Source organism: Staurois parvus, unplaced genomic scaffold (assembly GCF_062004578.1).
Source record: "Staurois parvus isolate SC_StPar_1 unplaced genomic scaffold, SC_StPar_1.0 ptg000287l, whole genome shotgun sequence".
Taxonomy (NCBI): Eukaryota; Metazoa; Chordata; class Amphibia; order Anura; family Ranidae; genus Staurois; species Staurois parvus.
The window spans coordinates 8,151,121-8,172,540 of NW_028318083.1; the positions used below are offsets into that span (position 1 = coordinate 8,151,121).

General features: G+C 38.4%; 2 protein-coding genes across 9 annotated transcripts in view; one reads left to right on the forward strand and one right to left on the reverse strand.

Moving 5' to 3' along the window:
* Positions 1–4,710, forward strand: part of LOC149458357 (enoyl-CoA delta isomerase 2-like) — a 70,784-nt gene extending 66,074 nt beyond the window's left edge. Inside the window, exon 9 of the mRNA XM_089682208.1 lies at positions 1,652–4,710. Coding sequence (XP_089538334.1) covers positions 1,652–1,807 — 156 coding nt within the window. The 3' untranslated portion in view covers positions 1,808–4,710. The remainder of the gene's footprint in view (positions 1–1,651) is intronic.
* An 8,650-nt stretch (positions 4,711–13,360) lies between these two features.
* PRP4K (pre-mRNA processing factor kinase PRP4K) overlaps positions 13,361–21,420 on the reverse strand; it is a 50,888-nt gene continuing 42,828 nt past the window's right edge. Inside the window, exons 14-19 of one of the 8 annotated variants that reach the window (XR_016313450.1) lie at positions 20,620–20,706; positions 19,148–19,859; positions 18,297–18,345; positions 17,743–17,813; positions 17,065–17,107; positions 13,361–13,480 (exon numbers count right to left, since the gene is read on the reverse strand). Coding sequence is in view for 1 of the 8 variants with exons in the window: in XM_089682210.1 (XP_089538336.1) it covers positions 19,656–19,859; positions 20,620–20,706 (291 nt within the window). In the remaining 7 variants the exon portion in view is untranslated. Of the gene's footprint in view, positions 13,481–17,064; positions 17,814–17,909; positions 19,860–20,619; positions 20,707–21,420 lie in introns of those variants that run through there. The other 7 variants (XR_016313451.1, XR_016313448.1, XR_016313447.1 and 4 more) reach the window with 7 other exon arrangements.

A 21,420-nucleotide genomic window follows, 5' to 3' on the forward strand; every position in this document is an offset into this window, starting at 1 on the left:
TGTTAATAAATTATATTGTTTATAACATATCTGAAGTCTGCGTTTCCCTGCGTCAGTCACACACCTCTGGTCACACCTGGGAGCCCTGACACATAGACTGTAATCAACATTTTTTGGCAGGGACATTTTTTTGGCCGGAAAAAAAACCCAGGACTAGTGGGTTTCTAGAGGAGTTTTTTAGCTGTAAAAACACCCTAACGCTGAAAAACGCCACAAACCAAAAAACTTTTGTTCTTGGTAAAAAAAAAAAAAAAAAAAAACACTAAAAAATGCAAATGAAAACACCGCTAAATGCTAAAGTAAACATGCTAAAAAAAAGCTGAAAAACTCACGTTTTTAACGTGACTCTACACAGCTAACATTACCAGTGTCATTAAAATGCCCCGTGTGCATGAGGACTTATGTTTATTGTTGCCCTTTAAGCCATATTAAAGCTCCCTGTTCCCACTGAACAGCATTCAAAAAATATAGATTTTTTTGCATTGGAACATCTTCCCAATGGTAATACCCAGTTACCCATGCCATTTGTTAACAAAAGCTTGATGATTACCCTTGAAAAAGGCCAGAGAAAAATAACCAGATTTGGCTCCTATAAGACCTCAATGCTATGTTCAGTATTCTTGAACTTCGGGGTGGGTTCAGCGAACTGAATGAATTTTCATATTTTTTTGATAATTTACAAGTATGTCCTTGATTATATGTGTATCAGGTAGTTTCAAGTGGTTGTAAAGCCTGAAGGTTTCTACCTATGCATTGAGGTAAAAAATCCTTCAGTGTGCAGCTTTCCCCACAGCCCCCCAATACTTAATTGAATTCGATCTCAATGAAGCGAAGTGCACAAGAGCAGCATCTCTCCCGGGTCTCTCTCTCCTCATTGGCTGAGGCACAGCAGCAGGAGCCATTGGCTGTCAATCAGTCTGTAGCTCAGTCCCACCTTCTGCTCCCTCCCCAACCTTTGTGTGTCTCAGACATGCAGCAGTGGCTCAAGAGCAAGCACACATGAGTACCCCCAAAGCAAGCTTGCTCTAGGGGAGCTCAAAAAGGGGGCCAGCCAGCAGGGGGACCTGAGGGGAGAAGAATCAGGGCTGCTCTGTGTAAAACTAGTATACAGAGCAGGAAAGTATGATGTGTTTATTATTTTAAAGAAAAAAAAACGAACCTTTTAGAGCCACCTTAATTATCATTTTTGTTGAGCAACTGTTATGGGAAAATTGGTTACAGGATTAGCTAAGAGAATATGTGTAGAGCTCCGTCTATAGTTTTATATTGAGATACAGACCGCAAATTATAGTGCTCTGCTACTAAAGCTGGCCATACACTGATAGAAATTTGGCTGGTTCGCCTCCACCTCCACCTCCACTCGACAGAAGTGGATCATTTGATTGACTTCTGTTAAAGGGACATGTTGGAAACTTTTTATCCATCAGCAGCTGTAGCCAATCAGCTGCACTCACTGTTGTCAAGCAGTGACACTGTTGTTGTCTTGGCATGGGGGAAACCACCATCCACCTTGTTTGGTAATAATTATTGACGTTGGCAAATGTAATTGCAAATGTTTATGTTTGAACTATAATAGTATGTTTGCAGTATAATAATAATAATGTGCATGGATGTAACAAATTAACACTTCATTTGCTGTCTTTTTCATTAGTGTCTGGCTCTTTCGAAACAGTTGGTTCGCAGTGTGGATAACGAGAAACTTCACACTGTATGTGTAAAAGAGATGGAACTTCTCATTAGAAGAGCAAACTCCGAGGATGCTCTTAATGCTATACAGCAATTCTTCTCAAGAAAATCAAAGATGTAATTTTTTTTTTTTTGCCAAAGAAAATATCATTGTCCAGTAAAGTACACACAAAATATTAACGGGAAATATTCATTTTAGTTTTGAGCAAGTAGTGTCAGATCTCATTTCTCATTACAGTTTCACTTTAAATTTTTTAATTCTTTATTTAAATCATCACATTATAGACATTAAATACAGTTGTCAACTTAAGGTGATGAAAAATCATACATTCCATTACAGTTTTATGTTATGATCCTTCCTTTGGATTTTTAAGTTTGCTGTTAGGGATGAGAATTTTTGCATCGCTGAAATTTCAGTGAAAATCAGGACATTTTGGTGAAATTCATCCAATTTCTTTGAAATGCATTGAAATCAATAGTGAAGAAAAAATGTAAAGGGTAACTACTTTTGCGGGTAAAAATAGCAAATAAAATAAATAAAGCATATACAATTGCTACACAAGCCGTATCGACTGTTATGAAAAATTATCTTTCCTTTCAATTTGCAGCACTATTATCTTCTGTAAAATGTAATGTATTATGGGAACCTGGAGGCCTGGTGTGCGGAATATCACCAGAAATGTAATTTCCTGCTTTTGTGATGCGCGCACTGCTTTCCAAAGAGTCTGCACTAAGGCTGTTATGTGTGTGCCACGTTTATGCTAATCATGTGAATGAGCTGTTGTACCTGGTGGAAATGCAGAGAAAAGGTCCCAGCACCTTTTTCTAAAACTCAGCCACACTGTAACCACATGGTGCTTTTGCACCATGTGATTTCATGCACTTGAAAACTCGATGCGTTTTCTGATGTGTGGGGGTATCATTAAAAATTAATGGTAGCCCCATGCATCTGCTCAAAATCAGTGTATTTTGGCTGCAGGTGCGGGAATGTGTACAATTATGTCCCGCAACAGTGTGAATCTAGCCAGTGATACATTTGGATTTTAGACATCCTCTGCAATAAAAATTTCATTTTTGGTGAGATATTCCTAAAGGGTTAATCACTTTTGAAGGGATGCAGACCCTGCATTTTGCATTTTGTTAGAACACTGCAAGTGCATGAGCTGATTAATAATGCGAAAGTCACTCCCAATCAGATTCATTCTGCAAACAGTTTTATTTTCTTCACAGCAGAAACAGGTAGGACAATGCACACTGACCTCCCAAAGGGGATTGTTTTTGTTTTTTTTCTCAACAAAAGTGGATTTACTCTTTAAGCATATTTTTTGCTATTAAAAGAAGAAAACAAAATTTACCCAGTCAACTTGTGCAAATTTTGTCTAATTTTGCCAACATTTGTGAGAAGGCAAAATCCATATCGCTGCTGCTATATCGCTCTGTTAAATTTTACTTGCTATATTTGTACATGTATCTTTCCATGTAATATCACTGAAATTGAGAAATGCATTAAAGTACCAATATCCAGGAGTGGATTGGAGCTTACCAATGCCATAATTGAATTAAAATATCTGATACTTGCTTACCAACAGACACCTGAATGATACAAAAAATTGTATACAGTAAAAAATTATTTTCACTTGTATTTACAGTGGTTTAATTCTAAATAAATACAACCTACTCACATAGAAAAATATATTTGAAATATATGTTAAAAATCTTCTACCCTACTATATTGACAAATATTTGAAATGCTACAATTTTGGCCATTCTCTTTTTCTCTCTTTTTCTGTCTCTCTTTATCTCTTTCTCTCCCTTGCGCTCCCTCTCTCCCCCTCCCCCGCTCCCCCTCTCTCCTTCTATCTCTCTCTCCCTATTTCTCTCTCTCTTCTGCTCTCTTTGAAATGCATTTGTTTATATATTAAAAAATATCTGAAGAATATATTTAAAAAAAATATTTTAAAAAATATTTTTCATATACTTTGTAACATATAAAAAAGTAATTTCAACATATATTTTTACATATATTTGTAAATGCATTCCAAAAACATAGATTAAATGTATTTTTAAAGACATACAGTATATTTGAAAATGTATTTGTAAAAATATTTTTTAGATATTTTGTAATAAAGCACAATTCAAAATACAGTGTGTGTATGTACATGTGTGTGCGTGAGAGAGAGAGAGAGAGAGAGAGAGAGAGAGAGAGAGAGAGAATACGGCCAAAAGTGTAGTATTTCAAATATGTCAAAATATTTGGGAAAAATATTTTTAAAATATATTTTTCTTCCATGTGGGTAGGTATGAATACATTAGATAGACTAACAATAGCACTCTGATATAGTCATACGCATAATTTATTTATTTTACAAACAAGCAATTGTTCAGAGTAGGCCTATGACACCCAACGTAAAAGAGAATGATCGTCCTAATGAAATCCAAAAGTTCTTGCATGATGTTTGGCAACTTCTGAAAACTGACTTGTTAACATGTTCATATTTCTGCCAGGAGAGAAAGGGGTTGTGTTGTTCGGCTATAATTTTAGCACAGCAGTTTTAAGAAAAAGCCTTCAAAAAACATGAAGTTGCACAGAGTGCCCCCCTGCTGGTAGAAAGTGGTATATATGAATAATTCCTAAGCAATATTTTCTATTTACTGATACAATACAACACATATTTTCTAGTACTGTACATAATAAGGGAAGTATTTGAAAAGCTGTTAATAAATTTGAGCTAAAACAAATGTCTCAAACACCAAGTAAATATCAATAAATAATTGTTTATTAGTAGCATAACAGTAAATATTTAATAAGCTGTGGGATTTCCTGACTGTGGTAATGATAAATCAACACTTTCGCAGGAGACACATGGGTCAAACAAAGGCATAGTCAACAATTCCAAATTCACAATATAAACTGTGAATTTCAACACTTTCCACAAATGTCCAATCCTACCAATCTTTCTGTCTTTTAACAAATGAAACTTTAGTGCGAAATAAACAAAATATGCTCTGCATTTCTCTTTGAAATTGTGTTTTTGGTATAATTATTTTCAAAATCTCTACCACTTCTCCAAATTAAAGTTGTAATCTTTAGTACCCCGGAATTTTAAATGAGAGGATTTTTGCACATATAATTTAAATCTGAACTGTAACATCTAGGAATTGTCACATAATGCAGCTAGAGGTATTTTTTTTTTTATTAATCCTTAAGTAAATTCTTTATCTATATACTGTAGGTTTCAACTTTCTTTCCAGAATTGCCTCCTGCTGTGATGTTTGGCTGCAGACTGATAATCCTTCCAGAAATGCAGTCAACGCCTAACTTCCTGCAATGGGCTGCAGATAATTTTTAATTCTGGGGGGGTGTTCGGCCTTGGGCACCGGAAAGGGGAACAATCAGGTGAAGTGTATAATGTGCCACAGTGAGTTGTGGGCTTGGCACAGTGGACGAAGGCTTAAAACTTAAGCCTACTAACTGTATACATAGCATATGTTACAGCTTTTGTACCCACAAAATATGCTTTCATTACTGTGCTACAATCAAAAGTCTAATAGACACGTATAAACCTCAGCACAATCTTTTGTAAAAAATGAAACTTTCATTACATATGCATTATTGCATACTGCCTACCTTCAGAAAGAACGTTACTAACATAGTACATGACAACTGAGCAACCAACAACTGTGTCACCTACCTTGGTTGGAGGCCGAGTTGATGAGAGGGATTCCCTTTCAGCTCTGGTCCGAGCACCCCTGAATGTGGTGACTGTGGTACAAAGCTCAAAAAACCACGGGTGCTGGTAGCTTGGTAGCATGTGACTGCCACAGTCAAGGATGTAGTCAATGTGAACTGAAAGAGGAAAAGATCTGCAGGTGAGTGCCGAATCTGCATAACCCCTCCACAGACATGCAGGTGTTGGCCGGATCCGTGATCATAGATGCAATGGGAAAACAGAATGGTTGGCCACACAAACAGCAATGTTCTTATATTTCCAATAAAGAATTTCATAAACCACATTGCTGTTTGTGTGGCCAACCATTCTGCTTTTCCATTGAATACGTAGTCAAGGTGAGCCAGGATCATACACGATGAGATGGCAATGTGGTTAAGAAGCAGGCGGAGTAAGGTCCAGCAGCAGATGGAGGTTAATGCCAGGGAAGCAGGCAGAGAATAGTCAGAGGCAAGCTGAGGTTAGAATCCAGAATCCACAGAGAAAGGTCAGGAACAAGCTGGGTCAGTAATGGAAGATCAGTCAGCAAAGGCAGGAGCACAGATCATGGGGAAGCTGAAGAACATCCAGCGGTTAGCACACACCAGGAGGCTGCACCTGTCCTTCCCAGAGGCCCTGAAGCTGGATGGCCTCATGTGCAAGGGGCCTAAAAGTTCCATTTTGCAAAGTGATTATGTTTTACTTTAGTAAATCAACCCTATTTCTGGCATTCGGCTGAAACTATTAAACGTTTGCATGAATCTTGATGCCACAAAGCAAGGGAAAGTTTGGGCCATTAGATTTCTCATCACCTGTTATTTCATCTTATAAAATTGAAATAGGCCTCTATATAAAGAAAGATGTACTGTATGCATGAAAACTTCCAATGCCAATCCTCTATGCATGAATACCTCCAATGCTCAGTATTTGCCTTTCCTCAGCATCTTTATCCCCACACGTATCTATATAGTCCTATCTCAACATATCCCCAGGTTCAGTTCCTACCTCCTTCCTAACATCATAATCCTCATTCTTTCTCAATTTCCAAAAATACACCTCAGTCTTCTCAACTTCGTTTTCATTTATATTCTTCACTTTTTACCAGCATTTCCATGCTAAGTCCTACAGTCCCCAGGATTTCCAGATTTTGTTTTTCTTCCTTTGCATCCCTAGACTTACTGCTCATGTCTTTTTCAGCATCGCTACGCTTAGTTCACCTTCTGCCCCAGCAGAACTTCAAGTGGTATTTACAATGCCCCCCTACCAGACATAAGAAGTAGTCAATTTGTATGGGAGGGGAGCAAGTGCTGAGAATGTAAGGGTGACGTCATGAAGATGAGAAGGGGTGTGTAGAGGAGAACCCAGGCAAGTCTGATAATGCAGCTTTGGATTTTAGTGCAGCAGTGGCAGCATAGTCAGCCTATTACATAAAGTTAGGAGCTGACTAAATTTCTGACAGAATCATCAGGTATTTTAAGTACTTGCCAGGTTATAAAAGAGATATAACATGAACAAATTTGCATGTATTGGAAAGCTGTGCTGAATATTTTTTTTTTTAGAATTTTTTTGTATATTATTATTATTATACAGTATTTATAAAGCGCCAATAGTTCACTCAGCGCTGTACATTACAAAGGGGGACAGAACATGTGACAGAACAATACTAATACAATGCAACACATGAGGGGATCGAGGGCCCTGCTCTTTCGAGCTTACAATCTAGGAGGGAGGGGGTGGTGGCACAGGAGGAGATAGCTGTGGGGGATGGAGTGGTAGGAAGAGTGGAGGAGGTCGGCAAGTTAGCAGGGGGTGGGGTAGGCTTCCCTGAAGAGATGGGTTTTCAGGGTGCGCCTAAAGGAGAGGAGAGTAGGTGATAATCTGATGGGTTGGGGCAGGGAGTTCCAGAGGATGGGTGACACCCTGGAGAAGTCCTGGATGTGGGCATGGGAAGAGGAGACCAGGGAACTAGAGAGAAGAAGGTCTTGTGAGGAGCGGAGTGTGTGTGCTGGGCGGTACTTGGATATTAGGTCGGTGATGTAGTTCGGGGCAGTATGGTGGACAGCTTTGTATGTCACTGTTAGGATTTTGAATTTGATCCGTTGCGCAATCGGAAGCCAGTGGAGGGATTGGCAGAGGGGGTGGCGGAAACTACTATTTAATACAGAATATGCCCATGACAAAGGTGTCCCAGAGTACTATGGGTCTTCTAAAAGGAGAGTACAGCAGAAGCTTTTCATTTTTAGATACTCTTTGAAATCTCTCAATAGAAACGTAAGGGATGAGACCCTGCTCTGCCTTATCCATGTGTGTCTGTATATTTCAGCTTCAGCTTTGGCACTTTGTATATAGGCTTTTCTAGTTATACAGTACAGGAAAAAGGCATCTCTACTCATTACAACTAGGCTACTTCCAACTACCTTCAGTTGATTGTATACTGACAAAAAGGCTGCTGGGACATCCTCTATATAACCTCACCCACTCCCAACTAGCCCATATTTTCACTATTGTCCTTAGGTGATAGACCTCTTTACTGAGAGAAGCTTACCTTATTATATGGAGGTTTCTCTCAGTAATAGCATTTGACGGCCAATAATCAGCCACACCCTTGGCATAAGCCATCATAACTGTGGGGGTTTTCTAGCATTAAAACTCCATATTCCCTTTTCCTGCAGAGAGAAAAAGCTGGAAGTCTAGAACCAGTGGGACATGGTCAGGTATGTCTCTGAGCAGAAATGCTACCTCCAGGAACAGCTGTAGAGTTGGGGTAATGGTAAATGCCAAATCTGTTCTGGACATAGTATTAAATGTGTTTGAGTGAGTGACATGAAAACTGTTGGTCCTCAAGATGCCTCCACTTTCACACATCAGTTAAATCATAGGTCTGTATCCAATCAACAAAAGTAGTTTGTAATTTATCAGTATACATACAGTCCTTGTTGGGGTCTGGGACAGCACTGAAATCACCTACAAAGAGCAGAGGACCACTAGCCAACTCCATTGCCATTTGCAAGATGTTATGCAGGGCATCTAGAGTGAAGGGGGTGAGGGATGTAAACATTTACAAGGGGGAAAGTGATAATTGCAATGTGTAGGGAGAGTATTATAAATCTCTGTCTGGGTCAGTATTAACAAGGAGGACTTTGTTAGTAGGATGGAAACACCTCTGGAGGAACAAATGTAAGTAGCATGAAAGGTTTTGGCTATTCAATATTTGTTTTGCACTAGGAGTTTGGATCCCATTAGAAGAGTCTCTTGGAGACATACTATATGGGGCTTGTACCTCTTAAGGAAGGAAAAGACCAAAGACCATTTGTGGGGTTAGATTAGGTCTCTAGTATTCTAGGAAATAAATTTCATAGTGTGAAACATAGATGGTGGAATTGCAAGTGGAAGCAATATTTGGGCATATCAGCAAAGCTACAGCAGTACCCAATGGACAAATGCAGATAAGGTAATGTGCAGTGGACATGAGAGGTAACTATCCTGAACCACCTAAACAAAATATAAACAAGAACATCTCAACCTGACCCACACTTTTCCATCCCTAACATAAAGAACTTAAAAATCCTGAACAATACACACATGACAAATGTCAACAGTAGTGGGGATGATGTCAGTCACTGGAGATGTCCTGGGTTCCATAAACCCCTCTTTTTAGAGTAATGTCAGATGTGTGAGGCCTGGGAAGAAACTTGGAGCCCCCCCCCAATCACGACAGTTCATGTGAAATTATCCAAAGGGACAAGCACGAAAATGTTTCTCGTACGATAACAGAACGTACAATTTTCATTTTAATCAGTAGAGTATTCGTCTAGAAAAAACTGAGTGACCAAGACTGTGCATGTTCTGAAATGAAAACATACATTACAATACATTACATCATCACAGGATGTTGTATGCTGTTTTACGAGAATTTTCAAAACCTTAGTAACCTATTTGTTTTTGATATTAGACTAGCATGCAAAAAAAAAAAATAAAAATGTAAAAAAACAGGACAATCATTTGTTCAATATTCTCATCATGTGTGCAAGGTTTTACCCTCAGAAATCACTCATACCTTAGCTGGATAAAGCATTGTGAAGGATGTCCACTTCTGGACAATCAGGATAGATGTATATCTGGCTCCCATTGAAGCAAAGTTATCCCACAGCTCAAGCAGCTTTCAGGATGGATACCTTGTCTGTCCTGTAAGTTGAGGAAATAGGCAATCTGTGGTCTTGGGGGGCACCAAAGAGAGGGGGGGGGGGGAGGTGGGTTACAGTAAGTTTGCGTAATAACAAATTATTTCACCAGAGCTTCTGTCGCCAGGGTGTCACAAAGTGAGGCATTGCTTTGGAAATGTGCCAGGATATCCGGCATATTTTTCCCCATTGAGATCTGATGTGTTTTTAAAGTCTTCCTTAAAATTTTATGAGCCATGTATATGCATAGATTCTATTTGAACCATGAGCGTATCCATACAATTCTGTATAGCATTCATGAAATCCGATAAGGAAGGTTCAGTGTCAGCTTGTTGTGTTACCTGCATCCAAAGAGACTGGCACTGGACTGGTGAACAGGGAGGAGACATTCAGAAGATCACATAGACCAAGCTCAAAAGTAGTCTGTGACAAGATTTCATCATCTGCTGGCAGTGAAGTAGGGGAGGGCTTTTGGGATCCATTTTTTTCTCCCAAAGATGGTCCTGGCTTTCCATCTTAGGATATTGTCTTCCTTCCTTATGTCATACTCTGAAACCTCCTAGGGAAATTTCTTCACAGCAAGAGCTGTGAAAATGTGGAATAGACTCCCTCAAGAGTTGGTTCTGGCCAGCTCAATGGATTGCTTCAATAAAAGACCTGGATTATTTCTTGGATACACAGAATATAACTGGATACTAACATTTATAGGTAAAGTTGATCCAGGGAATATCCAATTGCCTCTCGGGGGATCAGGAAGGGATTTTTTTTTTTTTCACAGCAGGAGCAAATAGGATTTTTGCCTTCCTCTGGATCAACTGTGGGTATAGGATTTTTTTTTTTTTAATGGTTGAACTGGATGGACTTTTGTATTTTTTCAGCCAGACTATGTAAACAGAATTTACAGGTAAATCAAAATATCTGTTTTTTACAATAGGAAGTAAGAAGGAACTGGAAAATGTTAAAAGGCGTCTAAGGCTCCCACTGCTGCTGGATCGGAGAATACACTATTTAATACCTATTTTTTTTTCTTTAAATTATCATTGATGGCCATAATAAAGAAAATATGTGCAAAACACTTACCTTTAATAAATGAACTATATTTAAAAGGATAAGTTCACCTTTGGGAACAGGTTACATGTTTTTAGGGTGGAACATGTAACATGTTGACGATCCTGCAGCCGCTTCTCCCCCATGTGACAGAAGTACAGGGAGAAGTTCCCTGTACTAGTTGTCAGTTTTCAAACACAGCCCAACCATGCAGGGCTCTGCCCACACGGCCGTGTGATTCAGAGTTCTGTGAACAAATGAACTACAAGTCCCAACAGCCTTAGAGGCTCTCGGCTTGTAGTCCTCAATGCACTACCATGGCTCACAGTTGAATCTTCCCGTACAGGATGTATGAGCAAGCAGATACACTGACAGTGTGCAGGAGACCTGCATGACATCAGCAATTTGCTAAATTGATGGTGCAATGTTATACCTGCAAAAAAATGTAAATTTTTTTATGGAAAGGTGAACTTATCCTTTAATAGACCAGCATAATATTTCCTATGCTTATGCTACTAGTTGCCTCAAAACCCCAGAGTATGATTGATCAACCCCTACTGATTTCCTGAATTTGTTTTCCCCTTGCATATCCAGCAATTGTAGCCAAAATTCAACATTTGTTTCAGACTTCAGCATGTTTCCAAAATGCTTTAGACCTATTGTGTTTCATATTTCGACACTTACTATTGTCTTTGCATGAAATAATTTTATCTTATCACTCCACTTGTTCCATCAGCCTATAGCACGTCTCCAGAATGCCTGTATCATGTTGAATATTTCAGCAATTGACTTTTATAATGAGATCACATATATTGCTATCTTGGTGCTTAAGCAGAGCAACATATTCATGGGTAAGGCTGTCACCCTCTTTCCTTTTGTACAGGTTCTCACCCCTCTGTGTACAGCTTCTGGGATCTCTTACCCTTCTTTTCTATGTGCATCCCCTGGACCTTTTTACGACTTCCTCCTTTCTGTGCAGGCCCCAGTTCTCTTCACTGCACCTCAGCTGCTGCCCCCCCCCCCATCTTCTATGCAAAGGCACCTGGCATATCTTCTCTTCTACTCTGTTTAGGTGTTTGAACTACCAGCACTGCAGTTCCACAGCTTACTTAACGCGCTGCTCTTCAAACAGCTTTATGGCTGTTTATTATATGTCCTTGCTGTCCACATGCACAGCCCCATCTCCACTATCCTCTGGTCATCTTCACATACCAATTTGTGGATACCTGCATAGACTGGTCCTAATCACCCCTCAGCATTTGTTGCCTTCAAAGTTTGCTTTATTTCTCTCTGGTTCTGCATTTATACAGTAGTCTTGCAAGTGTGAGCTCTTCTCGTTGGTGAACACATGGCAGAAGGACTAAGGTTGACAATCTCTGCTTGTGTGCTTCATGCACAATGTCACTCTTCTGCTTTGTGCTACTCTCTTTAGTCATCTGATACCATGCGTCATGGTTCACCTGTGTGCTCTTTCCCACTTATGCTCTGTTACCCCTTGCTGTACCCCACTTCCTTGCTACTCTGAACTGCAGCAGCCAAATGCACTCTTTAGCTCATCCAACACCGGTATGATGTTGACTTTTCACCTGCAAACTCCATTCCTGCCCTATTATCTCAGGCCTGGCATTATCCTGCACTGCATATTGGGGAGGAGTAAATATCAAGAAGAGGAATGTGCAGCTGAATGGAAACTTTTCTTGCGCTTTCCCTTGCCAAATTCTAATCCACCATCCTGATTATAGTATTCTTTTGCAGGCTCCCTTCTTTCCCACCTATGTTCTTTCTCCTGATTTGTGGGTGCTCTTATCTACCCCCTATTTTATTTCTGGATTCCTGTCCAAATCCCTATCCTTTCCTATGTTCATTAGCAACTGTACTGCCCTGCTATGTGCCAATTTGCCCTCTCCTATGTTTCTCCCATCCACATCTCTAATATTTTTACCCTGCTCACTATTCTACACCTACTTCCTTTCCACCATTAGTTCCTATTCCCGTTCACCTCATTTCCTACCTCTCATGTGCCTCTCCATACACAACCTACTCAAATGTACTTTTGTATGTTTGCAATCATACAGTTTTTAAAACTCAAAATGGCCTACCCCAAAACAATGCTGCTTTGTTTATGCTTCAATCTGTACACTATGCTGTATGTTACACACACTGCTCCAGTGTTCACTGTGCTGGATAGCTCTATACAGCTCCATTCTGCACACTGTGCAGCACACTTTTCATTATAAAGCAAGGTTAACTGTATACTGCACTGTACAGTGTATATTACATGTTCTACACTGTCGTATATTGTAAACTGCACAATTATTCAGGCACTACACTTTGTTTTACATACTCCGCACTGTACACGATTTTACCCAGTCCAAACCACTCCATGTTGAACTCTGTGCTGTATATTATACACTGCACTCTACACTGTGTTCAATAATTCACACTGTTCTTTGTACCGTTACATACTCAGACATGTTTTAATATATTTACCTGATTATGCACCATTCTATGCATTATACACTACACACCGCTAACATTCTATACTCCGTACACCCTGTTTTGCATTAAATACACTGTCTGTAGTCCACCTTACTCCCCAAGCACCAGATCATCTTTTTATTACCATCATCCCTCCAGGACCCATGCAATTTGCTATTGTGTTTCTAATGCCAGTATAGGTGTTCTAAATGAAAACTTTACCAACTAGTATTACTGTTGATTTAAAAACAGGACAAGTGGTAGGCAAAAATAAAATTAATGTTTATTGGAGGGTACTTCATATTCTGAGACAGGACTCAAAAGCTTTTATTATCCAGCAATCTCCAAAGAATGAAATCTGTTATTAATCTGGAACTTACCCTATAGGAGAAAAAAAAACAACAATATAAGTGTTTTTCTTTTTAATGAAACTGCACTGAGCAAAATTCAAACAAGCAACACAATTCAACACTAACACAGATTTTACTAATTATCCTATAGTTATGAATTTAATTTGGTCTCCAAATTGCTTAGGACATGGTAATCCATGGAAATAAGTTTTTTCAAAGAATCCACAATTACCCCTTTTAGCCACATTGAAAAAGTCATTATCTAGTTATCTATTTGTAGAGCAGTGTTTCTACACTTAAAGGCAAAAAAAATCAGAAGGTGATCATTTTTCAGCAGCAAGTATCATTTCTAATTCTGACCAAGTCCAAGAATAAAAAAAATGTGTTTTAACTACATTCAACTGTACAGCAAGAATGGGGTCCTTCTAAAAAACTAAACATTTAAATGGCAGTTCCACAACATGCAAAAATATTTGATGCTTCCAGTTTCGACTATTAGTGAAGTCATTTTTTTTTTTAATGAATAAACATTACAGAGCAATTAAGGCTTAATTCATCTATGCAAGAGACGGTCTTACCTCAACCCGCCACTACAAAACTTTCCTTTTGAAAATAATAGTTGCTGATTTAATAGGCTGATTCAAAATCAGCGGTGGCAAACCTCCATATTTTATCACAGGTTATCTTTAAAATATAGCCCTACTTAACGAGTAACTCCACTCTTGTGAAAAAAAAAAAAATTATATATATAAAAAAAAAGTATTATATACAATTGCCACAGAAGCCATTGTTTAATTTATTACTATTAAAATTACCTTTCCTTTTCAATCTGCAGCACTGCAATTTTATGTAAAAATGCAATATGGCAACCTGGAGGCGCTCTGCACTCAGTTGACATACAGACCTCCACCAGAAATATAAATTCCTGCTTGGGTGAAGATATAAGTGAAGCCCTAATGCAGGCCATAGACGGTTTGTTTACTGGACGATTTTTTGTCCGAAAAACAAAACATCGGTCGTTCTGTTGCCACCAATGATTGCGAAAATCAGCCGTTTTTTTGCAAATTTTCCAGCATGACCGATAAAAGAAATGAGGAGGAACCGCGAAAACTGGACGATGCCATTGCCCCACTAACAGTGCGAAAATCGGCCAATTATTCTTTCAGACGGAAAATCGGCCGATAAACGAACCGTCTATAGCCTGCATAAGGTATAAGTCAGGCTTTGGGCATCCTCTGCAACATAACTCATTTTTGGTAAGTTATTCCCTAGCAGTTAATTTCTAGAAGGATGCAGACACTGCAACGTATCCAATTAGAATCCTGAAAGCTCATCCAGGTGCTTGTAATTAGTCATTCCCATTTAGAATCAGGCCTGCACAAGACATGATCTAACAAAGAGCAATTCCTTCAGAGCAGAAACGGGTAGGAATCAAAACAAAGTTTGTTAAAATCCTTTATTTTTATCTAGTGATCTGGCCAGTAAGTCTGTTTTTCAACAGAACAAGCTCTCCTGCAAATGTAGCAGTTACAGTGTTGAGACAAACCATTTAACACTGACAGTGGCTCTTACAATGACTAACTTTTAATTATATAAAGCCTTTATCTCAAAAAAAAAACAAAAACCTGTTGCAGTAAGTGTCTATAAAGTATTAGCTGAAGCTTGGCTTCAATTTGTTCAATTTGTTCAAGTATCCGGTCCCCAGATTGACAATGGCACTGTTCAATGAAGATGTACTCCTTCATCCAGAGTAACGGCACTCTTATACAGAAGGTGGGTTACTGACCAGATCACCAAGTGAAAACAGAGGAAAGAAAGCCTACAAAGGAAAACGAATGCGGCCAATATATTTATCGGTAAGAGGCAATATTTTTCAATTTTGAGTTTAATACTGCTTGAAAATACTGTGTGAACTAGTTTTTTAGGCTCATTTGCACTATTGTGTTTACAACATTGGTTTTGAAAGAGTTAGGCCACAATTGACGTGCTTTGTTGTCTGAAGCACAATCTGTACTCAGAAAGCTCTTCAGACAGCAATATACAGGCAGTAAGGAGGCTTTGTATTGCCTCCTCACCACCTGTTTTAACCCCCTAATTACCAGACAACCGAGCACAATGCAGAGCAGCTCCATTCACTTGAACGGCACACTAATCACGACTGGGTATAATTCCTGCATGTGTACACCCCTGGCAACTGTCGCAGCAGCAACAGAAGGTGCAGTTGAGGGGCAGTAAAAATGTGAGTCAACTGCAGGATTTCAATTGTAAATAAGCCACTGACAATGCTGTAGAAAAAGCAGCTGCCTGCTAAACCCCTGTGCTACAGCAGGCTGCAGAAAGCCAATACAGCTTCAAGTTTTTATGATAGCAGTATTTAAAATTACATTTGAAAACAGGATTAAGGGGCTTGTTCACATACCAGATCCATCTTCAGACAGCATTTAACAGGCTTTACCCCTGATGCTAGCATGACACAACCACGGGAATTGCAGAGCAATGCATTACCAGCTCACTACTATGAATGAATGCACACTTTTCTTAAAGCTGAACTCCAGTCAATAGCAAATACTTGTTCAAGCCTATCTTTCCAAACCTATTTTCTGCATTGCTCCACTGTAAAGAATGCTTCTAATGCGCATGTGACATAATCACAGGGTCTTGATCAGGATTCTAGCAGGGTGCTTTACATGTGTTTCCTGCAAACATAGGCATTCCATGCCTTACTCAACCAGGCATCTCAGGCAACTCAGGATACCAACAGCTCTGAGCAAGGTAGTGGGGGAGAAACATCTTACTTTTCAACATTCACTACCTCTCTTTTCTGCCATTCCAACTTCCTCTATTGCCCACCCCCTCTGTACTCACTTGCTTCAAGTTTATTGTGAATTAGTGGTGTCAGCAATGACAGTAAGAAAATATTATTTAGTGCCCTGAAACAATGCCAGGATCTCTGACCTGGCGGCTTTCCACAAACAGCTAACTTCACAAGGCTGTGTGAGTGTGCAGATGGCTGCACAGGCAGGGACAGGGGGAAAAAAAAAAAAAAAAAAAAAAAAAAAAAAAGAGTTCTTCTGCCATTGCGTCAGAATGATGCTGGGCACTAAATAAAGCAAAGTTCTCTTACCGCCAGCGCTGTACTATTATAACATCAGTGCTACAAAAGAGACTGCCTTTGATTTACACTAAACATAGAGCAAGTGAGCAGAGGAAAGCTGGCGATAGGCGAAAAGCGTTACTAAAAGATCAGTGACAGGCAGGGAGAGGCAAAGTAAGCCGAAACAGCACCAAATGCTCAGCTTCTTGGACTTCAGCTTCTTGGACATCAGCACTACCTCCTGAGGGGAACACACTAATCACCCAAGAGATAGAGCAGGCTGTGAGGACTGATCTTGTAGACAAGAAATAGGTGCCTTCAGACTGTCTTAAACCTATACCGCAACTGGGGAAACCACTGAAAAGTATGTAGAGATCTAATTGTTTGCCAGAGATTTGTGTTGCTCTGGGTTTAGAGTTAAACACAAGAATGTTGTTGTACCATCATGCATGCAACCAAAATAAAACTGTAATTGACTATTCTAAACCAAAGGCATTATTTCTGTTTCATAAATCAGAAACCTTGGGTGAGGTCATCTTGTCTTCTTCATCTTTGAAACAGCATCTAAAACAAAAGAAACAGGTTAACCAGCAACTTTATTCTTTCTTGGAGCACAAAAAAACTGCAGATAAATCTGCATGTTGTTAGATGGGTGATTGCTTCCTGCATTTCAGAACTATATTTTTAACACAGTTTAGGTAGAGGAAATACCTTTTTGTATAAAAGACATCAGCTGACATTTTTCACTTGGCCAGGAAGGCCCATCTTACTACCCCCTAAAGTGCTCATTTAATAACTGCAAAACAAAGTAACCAATATAAAAAGCAAAATAAGTCTTCCTTCACTAATTATGCTTCAGTAAATCAAAATCCGATTGGTTACTATGCTTTACTGCACTGGGAACACTTCACTGCTCTTTGCACAGCACTAGCTCACTCAGTAAGCCCTATCATCCAAAAGCACATCTGTTATCAAAATGGCATGCTGTGGCACTAGAACTGCACAAAGCAGAGGTGATAAAAAGACAAGCAAAAAAAAAAAGACCACAGCACTTGAACTGTAAACATTTATGCCTATTTACATGGCTAGGGTAGTTTATATTTGGGTTTTTCTAAAGAATAATAAATTGTTAATTTGGATACACCTATCGTTTCTGCAATGTTTCTATATGCTTATCTACACATGCTGTCAAGAATGACCTTGTGAGGGAGGTGAAGATGGTGTCTCAGCAAAGCAGCCGTTGGGAAGCCTTGTCTTGCTTTCCATTTTCCTTTCAGCACCATCAAGAGGAAAAGTGAGAAAACAGCACAAACATTAGTTAATACCACAAGTATTATAAAAAAAAAAAAAATCACTCTAACACAGATTGAGAGTATGAGAATTAAAAATTTATTTGGTATCAAAGTTGAGAATCATTGGAAACTATTCAAAGCTGACCTATGTCTCCAAAGACAGCAAACATTCTACTTACTGAAATTAAATGGACTTTTCAATCATTAGTGGCATTTCCCATTTTATCAGTTATAAATCAAAATAGACATCTTACAAATGGCTACAGATACCTTTTTCACAAAAGACTTTATTATCTAATGGTGCATACTGAAAACATACAGATATCTGCATGGGTCACTGTACATGCAGCAGAACCACCTTCACTTTACAATAAGTGAGTCAAATGTTATGCAAAAAGAACATTTGAAGGCTTAACAAAAAGATTTATTTACAAGGGAAAAAAAGGTAAAGAAGCAATTACCGCTTTTAAAAAGCAGCTGATTTTTGTTCAAGAGTGGAGAGTTTTATTCCTGTATTGAAAGACAATATGATCACAAACAGTGAAAACAAAGAACAAAAAAACACTTTAGATAGACATATTGGAGGGAATTCTTTCGCCAGACAAAATGGCTGTCCCTCTGCTTACTGTTCGGTTACAAAAAAGTACATTTTTCAACACACAGAACCTTTAAAATGCTTCTTTGTACAGATGTTTAAACATGACAGGATGCATTACTTTATCTAGGCTCTAAATCATCAGTCAACCCATAACTGATCTCAGTCTAGAGATGCTAGAAAACGACTTCTATTAGTAGTTAATTATATCTTTTTGGGGACTCCAGCAACGATAATTTTACAATTGAAATCTCCGCACTGCTTTATTGCCTTTCTTCCCCCAAATGTTTATTTTTCAAAAGCAGGATAGTGCAAGGCCAGAAGTCCTTTCCAACCACTGTCCCCTTATACAACTAACTCATCAGTTGTGGATAGACTGACCCATAAACCTTTGCAGATTGTACATATTTTATATAAAACTTTTTTTTAATCTAGTGGACTAAAATAAGGGAAAAAAAAGGGACATATTTATGATCCAGTACACTGAAGGCACCCCCTTTCCATCAATTGTGCACACTCCACTAGAAAGGAATGGAGAGATAGTGTGGATTGAAACTGCCACAAATACTGTCCAAATTAAAACATTACAAACTAACAAAACAGTAGGTCACTTGTGAAACATGCAGAGGCAGAAAGCTGCCACAATTAGTTACCAAGCTCTCAATATATATTTACACAACATTTTAAAATGCCAACAATGTTGATGGTTTAGCTTACCTTCAGTGTACTGTAAGTTGTACACAACCTGCTTTAAAAGAGGAGACCATCCCTGCAGGCAGGCTCTAGAAGGAATAGGCCCCCCTTCGGCACTGAATAGACCAAGAGCATGCTGCTGAGGCCTGCGCACACAACCTAGGAAAACGTGAATATAAACAGCATTTATGCTCGTCTTGTTTTCTCAAAATAAAGTTAAAAAAAAAGAGCCACGACCGCTAAAAATAAAATATTAACATCCAACATTAAATTGCAACTTTGTTTCCCCAAATATAATGTTCAAAGGAAATTGCATTTGTACTCTTGAGTACAATTCAGCCAATTTACAAGCATTCCTACTGTGAAAAAGTACAGATATCACAACTGATAAAATAAAAGTAAAATATACTCTTGAACAATTCATGCTTCCTCAACTTTGCAAGGGAAATATTTATATGTTTATATACATTAACAGGCTGTTGTAGGTGGTCTTCAATCCTGATGTGTGATTTAGTCAAATCATTTCCCACATTTAGATCTTTTCCTGGATGAAAGGGTGCTGAAGTGCTTGATTGATGCTAATTCGTTTCGCTGGATCTAACATTAGGATCTGATCCAACAAGTCTTTTAACTGGTGTACTTTTTTACGTTGGTCTTCTGGAAGTCTCTGGCATCCAATTAAATCAGCCAACAAGTCCTTTGTTGGGTTAATAGTGCTCATGACTGTAACTTTTTCCTGGAAAGCAGGAATAGGTTGGTGAAAAAAAAAAAATAATAATTAGTGCAGTGAATTAGTTAGCATTGCTATTTAAAAACTCTCTCTAATAAAAAGCTTCTATTTTTTTTTTCTTAGTTTTTCTTAGTGGGTAAGGGTTAGAGAAATTCTCAGGTTTTATTCACTCTTGCCCCTGGGGTACCCCCTAGTCCTAGTCATAGTGATTATGGTAATCACAACAGAGGAAAACCTCAAATTTTACTTATTTTAAAGTTTCTCCTGCAGCACAGAAGATGGGGGGGAAACGTCCACAACATTGTGTCCCTGAGAAATCCTCCCCTATGTTGGACAAAACGAAAACATTTCAGAGGATTTTAAAAACACCCTACTCTATCTATAAAAAAAAAGAAAAGACAAGTATGGGTTTTAATTATGCTATAAAAAGTCAAGTATTGCATCTCTGCCCTTTATACCGTAATATATATTTAAATTTAACACCATTGTTTGTCTCCAGCTTGGGTTTAAGGTTATAACAAAGGAAAATGCATGTGCAGTAAAGAAAACTGACCCATTACTTACTGTAATATTCCTTACCCAAATTCCCTCTATGGAGTATGAGAATGGGGAAAGGCATACTACTATGGATGTTTCCACAGTACCATTGCGCAATGTATATTGCTTTGTTATCAACAGGAATTCAGTTGGCAAAACTGGTCTCAATTTTCTTTTGAAAAAACTGCATTCAGGTAGGATACAAGAAAAAAGTAAAACGTATACATACTCTTTCTGTAACTTTGTCAACTTCAATATACATGAAATTAAGATTTGCGTCAAAGTGCTGGTCCTTAAATACACCTTTCCGAATCATCTGTGAATGTTACATTAAAAAAAACAAAAAAAAACAAAGAAAAACATTAAAACAAAACTTTCAAAAAGGCAGTACAAAAAAAAAACAAAAAACATTAAAATCTGAGCACTATCAAGAAAGTTTCCACTTGCAAACGACAAAAAAAAACAAAAAAAAAACAACCCATTGGTTTTATAAATCTACACAAAATCTGACACATCTTCATAGAAAGAATTGTCTAATGCACCAAATTTCTGTGTCAAAACTTGGCTCGTGGTATTTGATCGCCTGTGAGTTTATTTTTTGTGCTATAGAAAAAAAAAAAAACAAACGACCGACAATTTTGACAAAAAAAAAATAAAATATATTTTTTACTTTTTGGTATTAAACATGTCCAGTAAAGATTAAAAAAAAATATATATATATCACATTAACACATAAATGTATAGTGCTACATGCCTTTGCTGAAAAAAAAATCCCAATACGTGTAAATTGGTTTACATGAAGGTTATGGCGTTTACAAATGGCGGTATATATACTGGGATTTTAAAAAATTTTTTTTACTAGTATTGGCGGTGATCAGCGACTTATAGCGAGACTGCGGCGGGCATTCTGACACTGGGGGTCAGAATTGACTTGGAGTCACTGACATCCCCAGTGACACCAATACAGTGATCAGTGCTAAAAAAAAAAAAAAAAAAAAAAAAGCACCGACACTGTACTAATGGCACTGGG